This window comes from Anguilla rostrata, chromosome 3 (genome assembly GCF_018555375.3).
Source record: "Anguilla rostrata isolate EN2019 chromosome 3, ASM1855537v3, whole genome shotgun sequence".
Taxonomy (NCBI): Eukaryota; Metazoa; Chordata; class Actinopteri; order Anguilliformes; family Anguillidae; genus Anguilla; species Anguilla rostrata.
In genome coordinates, this window is record NC_057935.1 from 3,958,330 (window position 1) to 3,974,290 (window position 15,961).

The following is a 15,961-nucleotide window of genomic DNA, read 5'->3' on the forward strand; positions in this document are numbered from 1 at the left end:
AAATTGTAATAATGCGTCATAACTCACCACAAATGTGCTCACCAAAAAAAAAAAATTGGGGCTCCTCTCTAGCTACCGCTCTCGGTTTGGGATGGGGGTGGAAACATGATGTCGAAGGAATGTGTCCCCTCCCTCTGCCGGTGCTCACTGCCCGGCTAAAGAAAAGACGACTCGTCAACTGCAGAGCTTCCAATTTTTTATGCAGTCGGCTGTCCTTAGTTAACGTTACACCAATATCGGAGTCACGTTAAACCTGTATGTGGAGTTACTACACAAGCGTAAATTTAAAGGGCTAACGTAGTCTGATTTAGCCACAGTTTGTTTAGGTAGACTAAATACTTATTGCATCCGCAAGCTACGTGGATCTAAAGAAGGACGGTTTTACTTGGCATCGGCAGACAGAAACAGTTGGTAAGGCTGGCTTCATTTTTAACTACCCCGTTAATTTTCTAGTTGATAGTCCAGATCGTGCGCTATCAGCTCATCTTTGTTCTTTTGCGAGTTTAGCCACTTCTGAAAATGGAACAATATCTTTAGATTACTAGCCACCTAGTCTAACGGATTTTATTAATTTATTTTTTTGGGTTTGCTGCTGAGCCAAAAGGAATTTTTTTGAAGAGGATAACGGTGTCTGTTTTATACTTTTCCTCTTCGACTGAGCAAACCAAAAGTTTGGTTCATCTTAAAGTTTTCACCGAGTAAAATAGCCTAGACTACCTGACATCGTGGTCAGAAAATTGGCCAACGTTCACTAACTTGGTAGTCTAGTTAGTAGTCTAGTGGTCACCTATCTGTAAGTGCAGCCAGCCAACAATGTGATGTGATGTCTTGTATTAGCTAATAAAGTTACAGTAGATACGTTAATCTAATTTAGCAACAATATTTTGTTTTCATGGCGTTTGTTTATGAACCAATGGGTCAAGAGGAACAAAACTTAAAACATCCTTGGCTAAACTCGTAAATAGCGGGCGTGTTATCTTATCGGGGTTTTGTTCATTAATGATGGTTACTACGCTAATTTCCACAAACGGTCTGATGTTTGTTATTTGGGTGTCTTGTTGGCTTGTAATTGAATATTGATCAACGTGTATTGGGTTTGAATATTCAACATTTCGATACGACTATGAAAAGCGAGCCGAATCGCTGCTTGCAGTTACTAGTCTATATACGTTACATCACTGAAAAGTGAGAGCAATTGTCCATGTCAATAGATCAGTTATTCGTATTTTTGTTAGTTGCCGCAGTTGTCTGTATATTCATAACTCCCCTACTGCAAAAAAGAAGAACAAAACTATTCTAAGAGCTTCTAACCGGTCAGGTCAGCCTGTGACTTTACTAAGCCACTTCCTCTAATAGCTGCCAAAAAATGCAATACCACGTTTTTAGTTTTAACTTCCTTTTGCAGATTTGGCGAGTTAGGATGTCGTAGTGCCACGGTAAGTGTCATATCAAAGAGGAAGTGTTACTATGCAGGGAAACGCATGTTGATGCATTACTGAGAAGAGTTTAATGTTTATTATTTTAAATAAGCGTAGCCTATTATAGTCACCTGATTCTAATTAATATGACACAGAAGAAAAGGTTCTCTTAAATAAGCTGTGATTGAGTAGGCTAAATTTAGCTCAGATAGGGTACCTTTGGTCCCCGTTTGAGTCGTATAAAGTTAATTTAAAACAGAATAGTGTACTATTTATACAGCAGCCGTTTCATGTAAAAGCACAGCTAAAACAGTTGTTGAGTTGAGTTATTCTCTGTTATATTTGGAGTCTGATGGAAAGGATTCACATGGCAAGCTGTAGGCAACGTCTGGAAAAACGTGCACAGGCAAGTTTGCTGAAAAATAACGGCTCTTCCATCTGCCGTGCGCGAGAACACCTGAAAGGCAAAAGGTGGCAGTGGTCGTCAAAGTTACTTTTCGAAGTGAAATCCTGTTAATCGGCGTGAGGCGTGAAATCCACAGGGCAGACCAAATTGTACGTTGCGTCACACCCTGTTTCCCCTATCCCGGTTGTCACGGTTACGACACTGCGATTATTGTTGATAAGGACGGGTGTTTATTACACCCCCACCCCTAATTAAGCATGATGCTGAAGTTTTTGACAAATAAGCCTACTCCCCCCCCACCCCGCAGATGGCTGAAGAGACACGTATTTAGTTAGTAGACTTTGGCAGCTCCACAATGTAAGCTTAGATCACAGTCCTCTCTTGGGTACAGTGCTCCTTCCAGGAAAAAGTTTTCATATTAATGTGAGAGTGTAGAATAACGGGTCTCTTATGTAGCTTCTGGCTGCATGTGGAGGGGGCGTCCGTGGGTCTTTAGGTGTGGGGTAGGGGGGGGCTGTGCTCTACTGCGTTTGGCTGTCAAGGAATAATAGCCTTCATTAGCAAACCTACCCACCACCCCCTTCACCGGCCCCGGGAGACTGACTGGCTGCGTGGCACCAGGTCTGGGGGGAGGGGTGGCCATGGGGGGTTTGGGGGTGGGGGGTGAAGTATCTAGTAAGAGGTTTAAGGTTAGTTCACTTTTTGTTTTTGTTTTTTTATTTTATTTTACTTTTAGGCTAGTGTATATATTTGTTCAGGCAGTGTTTGTGTAAGACAAAGAATATTGTAGATGGTTACAGATTTGATGTGATTTCACAGGTTCATAAATGAATTATTCCTTTAACAATGGACAAGAAAGACTAGAATGGCGTGATGAGAACTGAGAATTTCCCTGTCGATGCCGCTGATGTCACTAGTTGGCCTACGTGCCATCTTGCCGCTGTGGAGCTCTTCTGTTTCTTCAACGGACGGTTCCTCGAGTCATTGGCCCCAGTGCCGATGGCAGTTTAAAATTTCAGTTACGTTACCATGTTCCATTTTTACCACGGACCACGCGATGCTGTTGTGTAATCTGCTTCTGGTCCACAATATTGCTGAATATCTCTGGGTTTGACACTGAGATGATTTATCTGAGGGGACAGACTGACAGTTGGTGGCGACAGAGAGGCAGAACGTGGAGAAAAAAAAGAGACTGATTATTGCTGATGGGGGGGTTTTATTGGGGGGGGGGGGTATCTTTGGAAGACTAAAGGGTGGTATTGCATCATCAGAGGATTCAGCCTGGACGCGTGGGTGTTCCCGGGCTCATATTAAAGCCACACAGAGATCCAGGAAAAGGGATGGACACTCCGGAACATTTTTTTTTTGTTTTTGTGGAACATAAGGTTTTGCATTCTGCCATTTTAAAACACACCACCACAGGGAGAAATCCCTTCAGATGAGTCATAAAAAACGAGCCTATGGGGATTTCGCATTGCAGCCCAGACAGCTCCACAGAGGAGCTCTGTTAGGGTTTAAAAAGTCAGGGACAGATGGTGTAATTTCCCCAGCTTCTGCTCCTATCATCTGTGCTCAAAGTGTGTTCACCGTACGCTTCATCTTTATTCAAACAAACATGTCTGCCATAAAGACGTGTGTAGTTTACGACACATTATATGATCTGTAACAGGCCTGGAAACCCCAGTAAACTAACCCCATTATGGTGTTACGGTAAAAGAATATTGCAGGGCACAGTTTCGATGTGGATTACAGACATGGTATACTGAAAGAGAAGTTTAATTGGAGAGAAGCTTGCGCATGAAACAACAAATCACTGACCTCAGTCTGGAATAAGACAGTCAAGTCAAATGGAAAGATTCAGTTTTAGCATTTTTATGTTTATGTATATGATGATGAAACATACACATTGTGTTTGTCACTTTGGCTATAAGTGTATGCTGAATACCTTAATGAAAAATGGAAATTTGACCGTTGGAATCGGCCTGTTGCTGTCTCTCTGCTGTTTTCTGTTGGCAGACATGTTGAAAGTGGAGCACAGTTACACTGTGGGCTCTTTGTGTTCCACGACTGATCTTTTCCTCTTTGGTTCATTCCTCTCTCTCTCTCTCTCTCTCACCTGCATCATCTTTCATCACCTGCCTTCAAACCCCCCCCCCCCACACACGCACACACACACCTGTTCACCCACCACGCACACACACACACACACACCTATTCATCCTCAACACACACATAAATACCTGTTCCTGTACACAAACATGTATACACGCATTTCATACACGCACCTGCATATCCACAACCCACACACACACACGCTCGCACACATCTGTTCATCCACAACACACACACACACACACACACACACATACCTATTCATCCACGACACACACATAAATACCTGTTCCTGTACACACACACACATACCTATTCATCCACGACACACACATAAATACCTGTTCCTGTACACACACACACACACACACACATACCTATTCATCCACGACACACACATAAATACCTGTTCCTGTACGCACACACACACACACACACGCACACTCCTGCCTGCAGACGGAAGATGGTGCAGGTGAAGAGGATATGCTGCATTGGGGCGGGGTACGTGGGCGGCCCCACCTGCAGCGTCATCGCCCAGATGTGCCCCGACGTGACGGTGACCGTGGTGGACGTGAACGAGGACCGCATCCGGGCCTGGAACTCGGACAGCCTGCCCATCTTTGAGGTTCGAGTCCCACGGTTCGGCTGCCACGGGTTCGAGGGGGGAGGGGAGGAGAGGTGGTGAAGGGTTTTTTTTTTGCCAGTGCCATGTTTTGGCAGTTAAATGAAGCTAATAAGATCCCACGCTCTCCACATACGGTTTTTAGTGATGTCAGGGACTTAGTTTAGTTTAGTTTAGTTTAATTTGACAAAATTAAAACACATGGATCAAAAGACTTGCATGTGAAGAAATTGTCAAGGATAACATGAAAAAGTCCTGGACTTTCCATCGTGGTCCTTGATGTTCCATCAGCCACAGAAAGAACGTATCAGGCTTCAAAAATTTAGGGGAAATTTAGGTACACCCAAGGGTTTTATATCTGAGAGACTATTCAGAGTTCAACACTGGAAACTTCAGATGTGACACCTCCTTCTCAGATTCTAATTTTGTCACACACACACACACACACACACACCCAAGCGTACGTGCGGGGCCATAGCTACCAGTGAGAACACCGAAATCGTGTCCCCTGTATTTTTTTTCACGCCCATTTCTAAAGCCGATATTTAATTTCATTCTTTAGTGAGAACAAGAGCTGCAGTTAATTTAGAAGGGGAATGAATTGTCTTTATTGTTTTCTGAAATTTAAGCCTAATCTTCAGGCTTAGCATTCACACCCTTTAATACTCAAATGAACAAATTAAAGGGGAGAAAGAGCATACCTCGGCCTTACCCCACCACCCACCCAAACTAATCCAGACTGATTCATGCTGTCAAACCCAAACTAATCCAAACTGTCTCATCCTCTCTATCCCGAACTAATCCAGACTGATTCATGCTCTCTAACCCAATCTAATCCAAACTGTCTCACGCTGTCAAACCCAAACTAATCCAAACTGTCTCATCCTCTCTATCCCAAACTAATCCAAACTGTCTCATCCTCTCTACTTTGTAAACCAGCCGGGTCTGCAGGAGGTGGTGGAGTCGTGTCGCGGGGTCAACCTGTTCTTCTCCACGGACATCGACACGGCCGTCATGGATGCAGACCTGGTCTTCATCTCGGTAAATGCACCCCCCCCCCCCCCCACATCCACACATGCCCCTCCTCTACCATCTGTCCATAGCTTCACCACATCGAGCTAACCTAGCCTCTGACTAGTAACTAAAATATTCATAGTTTCTAAATGGAATAAAAAATTTTTTCGCTTCAACAGCTTCGTCAAAGCAGGTTGCACATTCAGATGTTTAAAACTAACTGACTGATATAGGCTGCATGCAATTATGTTATATGTAATTTACTCTGTACTGTAAAATGAATATCTGACACGAAGGTTCTAGACCAGTTCTAATGTTGTCCAGTTGTAGCTTTGGGAAGGGAGGTCTTAAAATGGTGGTGTAACCTTAAACCCGGTAATTTCTCCGTATTGGACTGGGAGCGCTTTACAGCTGTGCTTTTGATTGCCCCCCCCCTGCCAGGTGAACACGCCCACCAAGACGTTTGGGATCGGGAAGGGCCGGGCGGCGGACCTGAAGTACATCGAGGCGTGCGCGCGACGCATCGCGGACGTCTCCGGCGGCTGCAAGATCGTGGTGGAGAAGAGCACGGTGCCGGTGCGCGCCGCCGAGAGCATCCGCCGCATCTTCAACGCCAACACCAAGAGCAGCCTCAGCTTCCAGGTGAGGGAGGGGGCCAAGAGCAGCCTCAGCTTCCAGGTGAGGGGGGCCAGAGAGAGCCTCCCAAGAGACCAAGCACCCTCAGCTTCCAGGTGAGAGAGGGGGCCAAGAGCAGCCTCAGCTTCCAGGTGAGGGGGGGGGCCGAGAACCAAGAGCAGCCTCAGCTTCCAGGTGAGGGAGGGGACCAAGAGCAGCCTCAGCTTCCAGGTGAGGGAGGGGACCAAGAGCAGCCTCAGCTTCCAGGTGAGGGAGGGGACCAAGAGCAGCCTCAGCTTCCAGGTGAGGGAGGGGGCCGAGAACCAAGAGCAGCGGACTGGATAACGTTACCGTCGCCATGACAACGTCCTGTGTTCCGTACTGGCCTCGTTGCTAATGAACCGCCTCGGAGTCCGCTTGTCCCCGCGCTCTTTGCGCTCTCGCTCCTCTGATTGGCTCGCTCTTCCGTCCGCTTCAGGTGCTCTCGAACCCGGAGTTCCTGGCGGAGGGCACGGCCATCGCGGACCTGAAGAACCCGGACAGGGTGCTGATCGGCGGGGACGAGACGCCCGAGGGGCAGCGGGCCATCGAGGCGCTGCGGGCCGTCTACGAGCGCTGGGTCCCCGCGGGCAAGATCATCACCACCAACACCTGGTCCTCCGAGCTCTCCAAACTGGTGAGCGCTCCCGCTCTCCCCCCTCACACCCGCTGTCTCGGTGCTGCTGTTCCCACTGAGCGTGCGTGGGGGGGTTTATTAACACAGATTAATTCATAATAATAGTGATAATGACACGAGTACTGTTCTTCTCAGCTCCCTCTTTCCGTTTCTCCTCACGGCCTGTCTCAGTCCTCCAGTATCCCATGGTCCCCCTGCCTTTGCTCAATTTTATGTCTTGGGTGGTTTATTCCCTCATTCCTTGTCATGTGCTCTTTAACTTCTCCTCCTCTTCGACTTGTCCGTATTACTTGCCCCTCCCACCTTTTGTTTATGCCCCACCCCCTCTTTTCTGCATGCCCCTCCCACTCTCTTCCTCATGGTCCTCCATCTTTATACCACAGCACCATTTGCAGTCTAACTTATGCCCCGCCTTCTCTTCTTATGCCCCTCCCTTTGCCTTCTTATGCCCCTCCCCTCCTGCAGGCAGCCAATGCCTTCCTGGCCCAGCGCATAAGCAGCATTAACTCCATCAGCGCCCTCTGTGAGGTCACGGGGGCGGACGTGGAGGAGGTGGCCCACGCCATTGGCACCGACCAGCGAATCGGCAGCCGGTTCCTCAAAGCCAGCGTGGGTAAGCACGGGGGTGGGACGAGGTCAGAGGTCAAACGGGTGGGGAGCTGCAAGGATGTGGGCAGCAGAAGCCGTCATTTAAAATCCAAAAACAAAAAAATAACACCAAACAGTCCTGCTGGCAAGAAAAAGACCCTAAAAGATTCATGCTAGCTGTACAATGGGTTCGGAGCTGAACTCTCTTTGATAAGTTGTATTCACCGCCCCAATGACACGCTTCATTTGAGCCTGTGTTTTTGTCTTGTTAAGCTCAGCAGTTATTGATGTGTTTTTATGCCCAACGCCAGTGCTGTGGGTTCACACACTGTGGTAAACCCCCCCTGGGTGCTTTTAAGACTTTGGCCTTTGTTGTTATGAGAAACGTTTTACTTTTATTCAAAAGGGGAAAGAAAAGCTCTGTCTGCGTGTTGTTAAAATGAGAATTCCTGAGACGAGGCCACAGTCCGCTGTGAACAATGAGCCTTCAGTTTCTCTCCATATGACCCACTGAATGACAGCAGAGAGGCTTCCCTGAATTCATACGTTTTTTCACGACCCTGTCGTAAGAAGTGCAGGTAACCACATGACCACCGGGAGTGTGTGTGTGTGTTCTCCACTCTGAGCAGCGTCTGTCGTTCTGTCCCTCTGACCTGAGCTTCCGTTGGCCGCAGGGTTCGGGGGCAGCTGTTTCCAGAAGGACGTGCTGAACCTGGTGTACCTGTGCGAGGCCCTGAACTTGCCGGAGGTGGCGAGATACTGGCAGCAGGTGGGCGGAGCCTCTAACCTGCCCGTCACACGCCTGTTTTACAGACGAAAAGAGTGGGCGTGGCCGAGCTGGATTTTAACACGCAGTCAATCTGCTGATGGAGCCTCGTTATGTACGCGAGGTCTATGCACGTGATGGTGCCATTTCTGTCTCCCGAAATTTTCCCTGCGCCAAAAACGAACCTGTTTACGTCCCCCCGCCAACCCTCCGCCCCCCCCGTCTGTCCAGGTGATCGAAATCAACGACTACCAGCGACGGCGGTTCTCCTCCCGGATCATCGGCTGCCTCTTCAACACGGTGACGGACAAGAAGATCGCCCTGCTGGGGTTCGCCTTCAAGAAGAACACGGGGGACACCAGGTGGGCCCCCCCGACAGGGACGGGTTGTCATTCACGTTCTGCCGGTACTGGTGCTGAAACGATACTTTTAAAATGGTACCGGTGTCAAAAAGCGGTGACAGTATTATAGAGTGTCTTTATCTCGAGGGCAAAGAAATTGAACTGTTTAATTGTTTTATTTAAGTGTTTGAATTATTTTTTTCATATGTACAGTATTGTTTATGCCATTTGGCTTTTGGCTTTTTGACCGAGTTTGACCTTAGCTAGCTCGCTAACGGCACCTGCTGTCAGTGACTGAGGCGACAGAGCGAGTGTAACGTTAGCTAGAGAAGGCGTGTGTCACCAAAGCACCAAAAACACCTCCCCCCTCGCCCCCACACTCTGTCCCCCTGCCTGGGGTCTGCTCTGGGCGGAGAGGCCAAACCCCCCCCTCGCCCCCACACTCTGTCCCCCCTGGTTGGGGTCTGTCCCGGGCTGAGAGCCCAAACTAGAGCGATCCGTGTTCCCCCTGCAGGGAGTCGTCCAGCATCTACATCAGCGGGTACCTGATGGACGAGGGCGCTCGGCTCCACATCTACGACCCCAAAGTGAGGAGGGAGCAGATCGTGCAGGACCTGTCCCAGCCCACGCTGACCCACGGAGACGACCCCTCCAGAGGTGACGGCACTTTTCGGCTGGGAAACCTCGCAGCGAAGCGTGGGGGGGTGGGGTCTGTGGACATCTCTAAGGGTCACTGAAGGTGCTGTAAGGGGGGTCCCTGGCTGGACTAAATATGCAATGACCATATGTAGATGTGGGAAAATATTTCAAAATATAAAAGCTTTTTTAAAGAAATGTAATCTTATTTAACTTATAATGGGGGGGTCCCCTGGATGCCTTTGAGCTTGGGTGGGGGTCCCTGGATCAGAAAAGATTGAAAACCCCAGCAGACAGCCTTATCTCAGCTGAAGTAGAGATGCATTAGAAATTGCAAGGAGGAACGCAAATTACAAACAGGCATACGCGTGGTAACCCAAAGAATGGAAGGACCCGAAGGCTAACTCTGAGCCGGCACATCCACCTCCTCTTAATGATGCAGCTGCAGCGTTGTTTCTGGGTCTAATGAGCAAAACCCTTTATTAAGATTACATGCCCCCCACCAACCCTCCCCCCCCCCCCCCCACAGGAAGAATAACTGCAGTCTGTTGTTCGTTCTCACGCTGGAAAGAGTTCGGACTGCAGGAGTGTGTCTGCAGCACAGCTGCTTGCAGTTTTCCCTCCATTTCACCTCAGGTAGCCTCAGGCTCTTTGGCTCCGCATATGTTCCCTGTTAGTGTGAGCGTCACCAAGCCCTGCTGGTGGGAAGACTTTGCCCGAGGGGGGGGGGGGGGGGTGTTTGTGTGTTCAGGGCCCTGAAGATTGTTCAGATTACATGCAAGCAAATCTTTCCGGGATCAGCTAAATTGTGTTGATATTTACCCTTTAATGTGTTGATAGTCAACATTTTAATGGAAATGGCGATGACTCCCTTCCCCCCCCCCCCCCCCCCGCAGTGTCGCGTCTCGTCACCGTGTCCACGGACCCCTACGACGCCTGCCAGGACGCCCACGCCATCGTCATCTGTACCGAGTGGGACATGTTTAAGGTGGGGGTCAAAGGCCACAGGAGCGAGAGTTCAAAGGTCAAATGGTTTCTGACCGTGCTACATTTCCCAAGGGAGACTGTACAGTGTTGTCAGGCTGAATACCATTTGGCCGTGTCTTATGTGGTTTGGACTGATACTGCTTTGTAATGTCCTTAGATATCGTGTGAAATACCGTACACTCCTGCAAAAAATCAGAAAAGACACCACAGCCAGTCTACTCCTCAACTATAATCTGAGGAGAAGACCAGTCCAGTGATGGGGTGTGTGTGTGTGTGTGCGTGTGTGTGTTACAGGAACTGGACTACGAACGCATCTACAAGGCCATGTTGAAGCCGGCCTTCATCTTCGATGGCAGAAGGATTCTGGACGACCTGCACGACCAGCTGCAGCACATCGGCTTCCAGGTGAGTGGGTCACGTGACCGCGTCATGTGACCAAGTCTATCAGGCGGGTGCGTCATGTGACCAGTCTACGACACCCCACCTGTTGCCATTACAGTTTGCACTGCGCTGGCGTGTCATTTCAGACTTTGAAAGTGCAGCTCAGGTGAAGTCTGAACTTTAACTGAAACGGATCATTGTCCATTCAGAAACATGGCCTGTGGAGTTTTTTTTTTGTCACAAATGGTTGTTCTGTCGGTGCATTTTAACAGTTTGTCATAAACTGAGTCTTAATGTCCCATGTCTCTCTTTGGTAAATGTACTCAGTAGCAAACGGTGTGTGATTCTGCGCTGGGGAATATTTTGCTGCAGGTAGAGACCATCGGCAAGAGAGTGAGCCAGAGAAGTGCCTTTGCAGCAAACAACGACGTCTCCAAACCCGACCACCTCCCCCCGTCCAAGAAGGCCAAAGTGTGAGGCCTTTTCTTCAGGAAGGATCGTCTTTACTGTGACGGACACTGGCTTCCATTCTACTGTTTTTACTGGGGAACAAACAGTCATTTTATACTCGGTGTTATTTAAAAATGGATGTGTAACTTTTGCCATTTCAAGCAGTCCATCTTCAGATTGGCTCCGATTGGCTGTGTGGACACTTTCTGATTGGCTCTCTGTCTCTGTCTGGTCTGTTTTATTATGCAGATGACAGCTTACTGTCAGTAGCGGAGGAGTGGAGAAATGTTATAAAAACACTACATGCATTTACTTTTCCCCCTGTTTGGTTTTTATTATTCTTTGTTTTTTTCCCCTCTCATTTATTAATTCCTGCTCGTTTTGGTATACAGCTATATTTATACCTCTGGTTATTTGGTGAATTCTTCATGGACAGTATCATTCTCATCTTTGTATATTTCGTTCTGTTTTCAGTTTTTGTGGAACGTCCTCTATATCCACATTGGGATTTTCTGAAGTGGTGTGGATTTTCTAATTCTCTGTTTTCTGAATGTACATGTTCACTTTATCCTTACGTTAGATATGGTGAATATTTACTATAATGTGCTGTATTCCACAGCCTGGAGATCAAAGCGTAGTATTTGTAATGTTATCATATATGTGTGTTTTTTCTGAAACTGTGAAAGAACCTGTATAGTACTTAAAGCAAACATATGAATATATATGTATATGTATGTGTATATATATGTATACATATATGTATGTGTGTATATATATTTTTTATTTACTACTATGTACTATAAAGCAACTTCAGTCCTTTTCAGTTAGAATCTTTTTATTTTTTGAGGTGATGCACTGTACCATGAACATATATTGGGAGTTGTGCGTGCATGTGCGTTAGACATTCCGTTAAAGATGTGCAGTTATCAGCTGTACAGATGTGTCCCACAGTGCTGTGCAGTTACTGGTGAAATGTACACTTCAGGAAGACAGATTAGTGGAGTCCACCTCGGCTCAGTTAACGGCTCACTCAAACTTAACTAATCCCGCGATTGGTTGGGCTGAACACCAGCATGCGCAGGGGTGTGTGGAACGCCAGGGTAACTACAGGAGACGCTGTTTCTCTGTCAATGGCTTTTCACACACGGTGGGGGGAAAAAAAAGCTCTTTCTGTCCTCATCTTAGGTTATAAATGAAGACATTTTGTTTCCTGCGTCAGACAGACAGGCAGGCAGGCAGGCAGGCGGAGGCTGGAAATGGCAGAGCGGAGAAGATTGTGTGACTCGCTCTTTCGGTGGCTCTGCTGAACCCTGTTTCATTTGCAGCTTTTTAAATGAAAACTTTCTCAGGGAGGTGTCGTATTAAACTCCAGACAGCGTTTTGTTGACGGCCACTAATTTAAAAGCCTCCTTCTCATCTGCGAGGCGGAGACGCTCATGACAACCTGAGGCGATTCTGGGGTCTAGAGCTGATCGCCCTGTTTTGTTCTGGTGTGTGTGTGTGTGTGTGTGTGTGTCAGATAAGGTAGAAATGAAGACAGCAAGTTTGTATGTGTGTGTGTGTGTGTGTGTGTGATGAGGAAGAAATGAAGACAGCAAGTGTGTGTGTGAGAGAGAGTGTCAGTGCGACAAGGTAGAAATGAAAAGTGTGTGTGTGATGAGGCAGAATTGAAGTGTGTGTGTGTGTGTGAGACCTGCAAGATGTGAGAAGATGGTTACATTTCCTGCTTTTGCTCAACGCCGACACCCAATTTGCCCTCTCCTGATGCGTTCGGGATGCGGTGCGAGTGAGGACGTGTCACAGCCGCTCTCTCCCGCGCGTTCGTAAGGAGCCCGCGCTCAGACAGACTGCTCTGCTCGCTCCGGGCCGAAGGGAGAGAGAGCGACATCATCACTCACAGATACCGAGCGCCCAGCCCTAATCTCCTCACACCGAGTGGAGTTCAGCTGAGTTTAACGGCTTTTTTCGGGTTCCGCTTCGAAGAGAAGCCTGGCACAGAATAATTCCTGAAACACATTTTATGGTCTTAAATTATTACTATTATTATTATTATTATTATTTAGATGGAATATGTCAGGGTTTTAAAGGCTTTGAGTAGACTGTGCCCTGTAGTAGTGAAAGGGTCTGTCTCAAACCGTATGACTATCAGTGTCCTTTTTACTGAAGAACTGCAGGGCCTGGATGTTTTTTTTTCACATTGGCACCTGCGCAGTCCAGGTGGGGTGAGATAACGGTGTGATCACCTGGTTTAATTTATTGAGAGTAATAACGAGAGACCCACAAACCTTGTGGCTATTAAGAGGTTTTAGGGTGACAGAAGATGCCAATTACTGACTAGTCCATAGCCATCTCTTCCCCTGGACACAATCATGAGACTAATAATTGTAGTCCCCCAAGTCTGTTTCTTTCATTTATTGAGTTTTCGGGACTGAATTCCTTTTTAGTTGAAGGTGATCTAAAAACAGAACCCTCATTAGGGATGACTTCAAGAGTCTGAAAGTGTGATTTAACTAAATAAACAGGCCAAGAATTCAAACTATTTTCCTGGGTAGGTGTGTAAACTTTGTAGCATGGTTCACTAAAGAGCACAAACAGATGCAAATCTCTTCTTGTTTTTCACATTGCGGACCACGTGTGTGGTGTGGTTGACCCTAGAAAGCTTAGGTTGAGTTGATGATATCATACATACAACAACTCAAAATGTGTTTACATAGGACACAACAAAGCATTTGGGTTTATAGAGAGCAACCAGGTCAAGCCAGTCCAGCCAGTTTAAATCAGTACTGGTTTTATGGCGCAGCTGGAGGACGTGTTCCTGGGGTGGTGGGTTATTTCAACGGCAACATGACCCAGCGTTTATGAAGCATTCTCCTGTGAGTCAAGTACAAACCCAACAAGGTCTTCCAAGCTATTAGTCATGAGCTTAGTTATGCAGTCCCCACGAAGATGAGGAGTGGTAGGGCCACAGGAAGGCAAAAAGAGAGCGTTTTTTTTTGGGGGGGTCAATTTAAGCATCATGTTTTGTTTCCATCCAATTGTTTGCGTGAATCTGCTCTCTTTTCCCATCTCCCTTTTTGCATATTTAAAAAGTATTTCCATTTATTAAATACTAAAAGGTTACAGACAGCCTCTTACAGTGTGCTTCGCTCACTTAAATTCACTGCATTCTTTTTAACTTTGTCAAGCAGCCGTGGGCTGTGGAAAGGCAGTATACAAGTATAATAATAATAATAATAATATGTTAATTTCAGTCAGGCGTTTCCAAACTGACCTTGTGATATTGTGTTGTTGCTGTGGTGTTATTGGGCTGAAAAATCTCATCTCTCTCCTTTCCTTCCTACCTTTCTGGAGTCATAAGCACCCTGGCTGGCGGGCTCCCTCATAGACGTCTTCACATTTTCCCAGGGATAACGTTCACCTTCTGCTTTGCTTAAGAGGATCAGCGAGCTCTTAGTGAGAGCCGGCAGATGGGGGGGGGGGAGTCAGAGGCGAAACTGACTAGCTCCTTCCAGCCTCCCAGCCCCCTACGACAGTGACACACACATACATGCCCACATAGACGCAAAGTATTTGCATCTCCGATAGCATGTCACACGAATCGTTTGGCTCTCCAAATATGAGGTGGGGTGTTGTCATTGAGTCAAGACTGACATTTATATGGGTATGGGTGTATTCTGTTTATTAACCTTTTATGTATGCATGGTATTAACATATCCTTTCTGGAGGGTAAGTTCTCTGGAGTGATTGCTTCACTATATGGCAGTCTGACAGACAAATCTGGGTTTGGGGAATGTCAGGAGAATGCTACCTCCGAATGCATAGTGCCAACAGTAAAGTTTGGTGGAGGAAGAATAATGGTCTGGGCCCCTTTCTCATGGTTTGGGCTAGGCCCCTAATGTCCAGTGAGGGGAAATGTTAATGCTACAGCATGCAATGACATTCTACAGAATTGCGTACTTCCAACTTTGTGGCAACAGTTTTGGGGAAGGCCCTTTCCTGTTTCAGCGTGATACTGCCCCTGTGCACAAAGCGAGGTCCATAAAGAAATGGTCTACCATGTTCGGTGTGGAAGAACTTGTTCGAGTTGATTCCAGCTTAGGCTGGTAGCTGGTATTTTTTTCCCCCGGGCTGACTTAGATAATGTTGTATGTAATGTATGGCCACTCCCTGAACGACCACAACTTAAAATACAGGAGATAATGAGTCGCCAAGTAAAGAGAAGTTTATTTAAACAAAAGTGTTGAGGATGTGTGAATACAAGTATGTGTGTAAATGCATGTGTGTGTAGAAAAAGGGGGAAAAAAGAATAATGTTGGAGAAAAATATGAAGAAGCACAGGCTAGCATTCTGTAACAGTGTCGTTGTACCCTCAAGCAAAGTACTTAACCTGCATTGCTTCAGTATATATCTAGCTGTATAAATGCATGCAATGTAAATGCTACGTAAATGCTAAGTTGGATAAGAGCGTCTGCTAAATGCCTGTAATGTAATATAAGGTAATGTAACAGAGAGAGCACCGCGGTGTCTAAAAAAAAATTAGCTGGATGAGTTTCAGTCAAGCTGGACCCGCTTCAAACTAGTCAAGTACTAGTTTGAAGCTAGCTCAGGTGGAAATTCCAAACCTGAATTTCCACCTGAGCATTAGAGTGAAAATGAGACGTGGCAAACCGGGATGTCACAGTGGGTTTAGAGGAGCAAGAGGAACGAGCCATGGATCCAACTTCATGCTCGAAGCAGGACGCGAAGCGTGCTCAGGTACATAGAGAAAGGGTTGTTGTCATCTTTTTTTTGTTGAGAAAGCATATGTCATAACCTAATAACTCTCTCACAGGGACAGCAGCTATATTTAGGACAATATGATAAGGAACTACAGGAACTGTGTGGATACGTTTTTAGGAATGTGGTTTGTATAAAAGACATTTTAAAAAGTGCTAAATTTAGTGGGTAAA

At 46.7% G+C, this 15,961-nt stretch overlaps 1 protein-coding gene across 1 annotated transcript; it reads left to right on the top strand.

Moving 5' to 3' along the window:
- Nucleotides 1-107: 107 nt before the first annotated feature.
- LOC135249875 (UDP-glucose 6-dehydrogenase-like) lies at nt 108-11,835 on the top strand. The gene is made up of 12 exons (XM_064325541.1): nt 108-411; nt 4,393-4,561; nt 5,498-5,599; nt 6,014-6,214; nt 6,666-6,863; nt 7,329-7,476; nt 8,126-8,220; nt 8,449-8,579; nt 9,073-9,215; nt 10,091-10,182; nt 10,476-10,586; nt 10,935-11,835. Exons 2-12 carry the CDS (start codon nt 4,400-4,402, stop codon nt 11,037-11,039), a joined length of 1,488 nt encoding a protein of 495 aa, XP_064181611.1. The 5' UTR covers nt 108-411; nt 4,393-4,399; the 3' UTR covers nt 11,040-11,835.
- The last annotated feature ends 4,126 nt before the right edge of the window (nt 11,836-15,961 follow it).

Bases quoted from the DNA above. Each gene is read 5' to 3' on its own strand.
- LOC135249875 (XM_064325541.1), top strand. From the start codon at position 4,400: ATGGTGCAGGTGAAGAGGATATGCTGCATTGGGGCGGGGTACGTGGGC. The intron at 5,600-6,013 runs GTAAATGCACCC...CCCCCCTGCCAG, and splicing joins CAGACCTGGTCTTCATCTCG to GTGAACACGCCCACCAAGAC. The intron at 7,477-8,125 runs GTAAGCACGGGG...CGTTGGCCGCAG, and splicing joins GTTCCTCAAAGCCAGCGTGG to GGTTCGGGGGCAGCTGTTTC.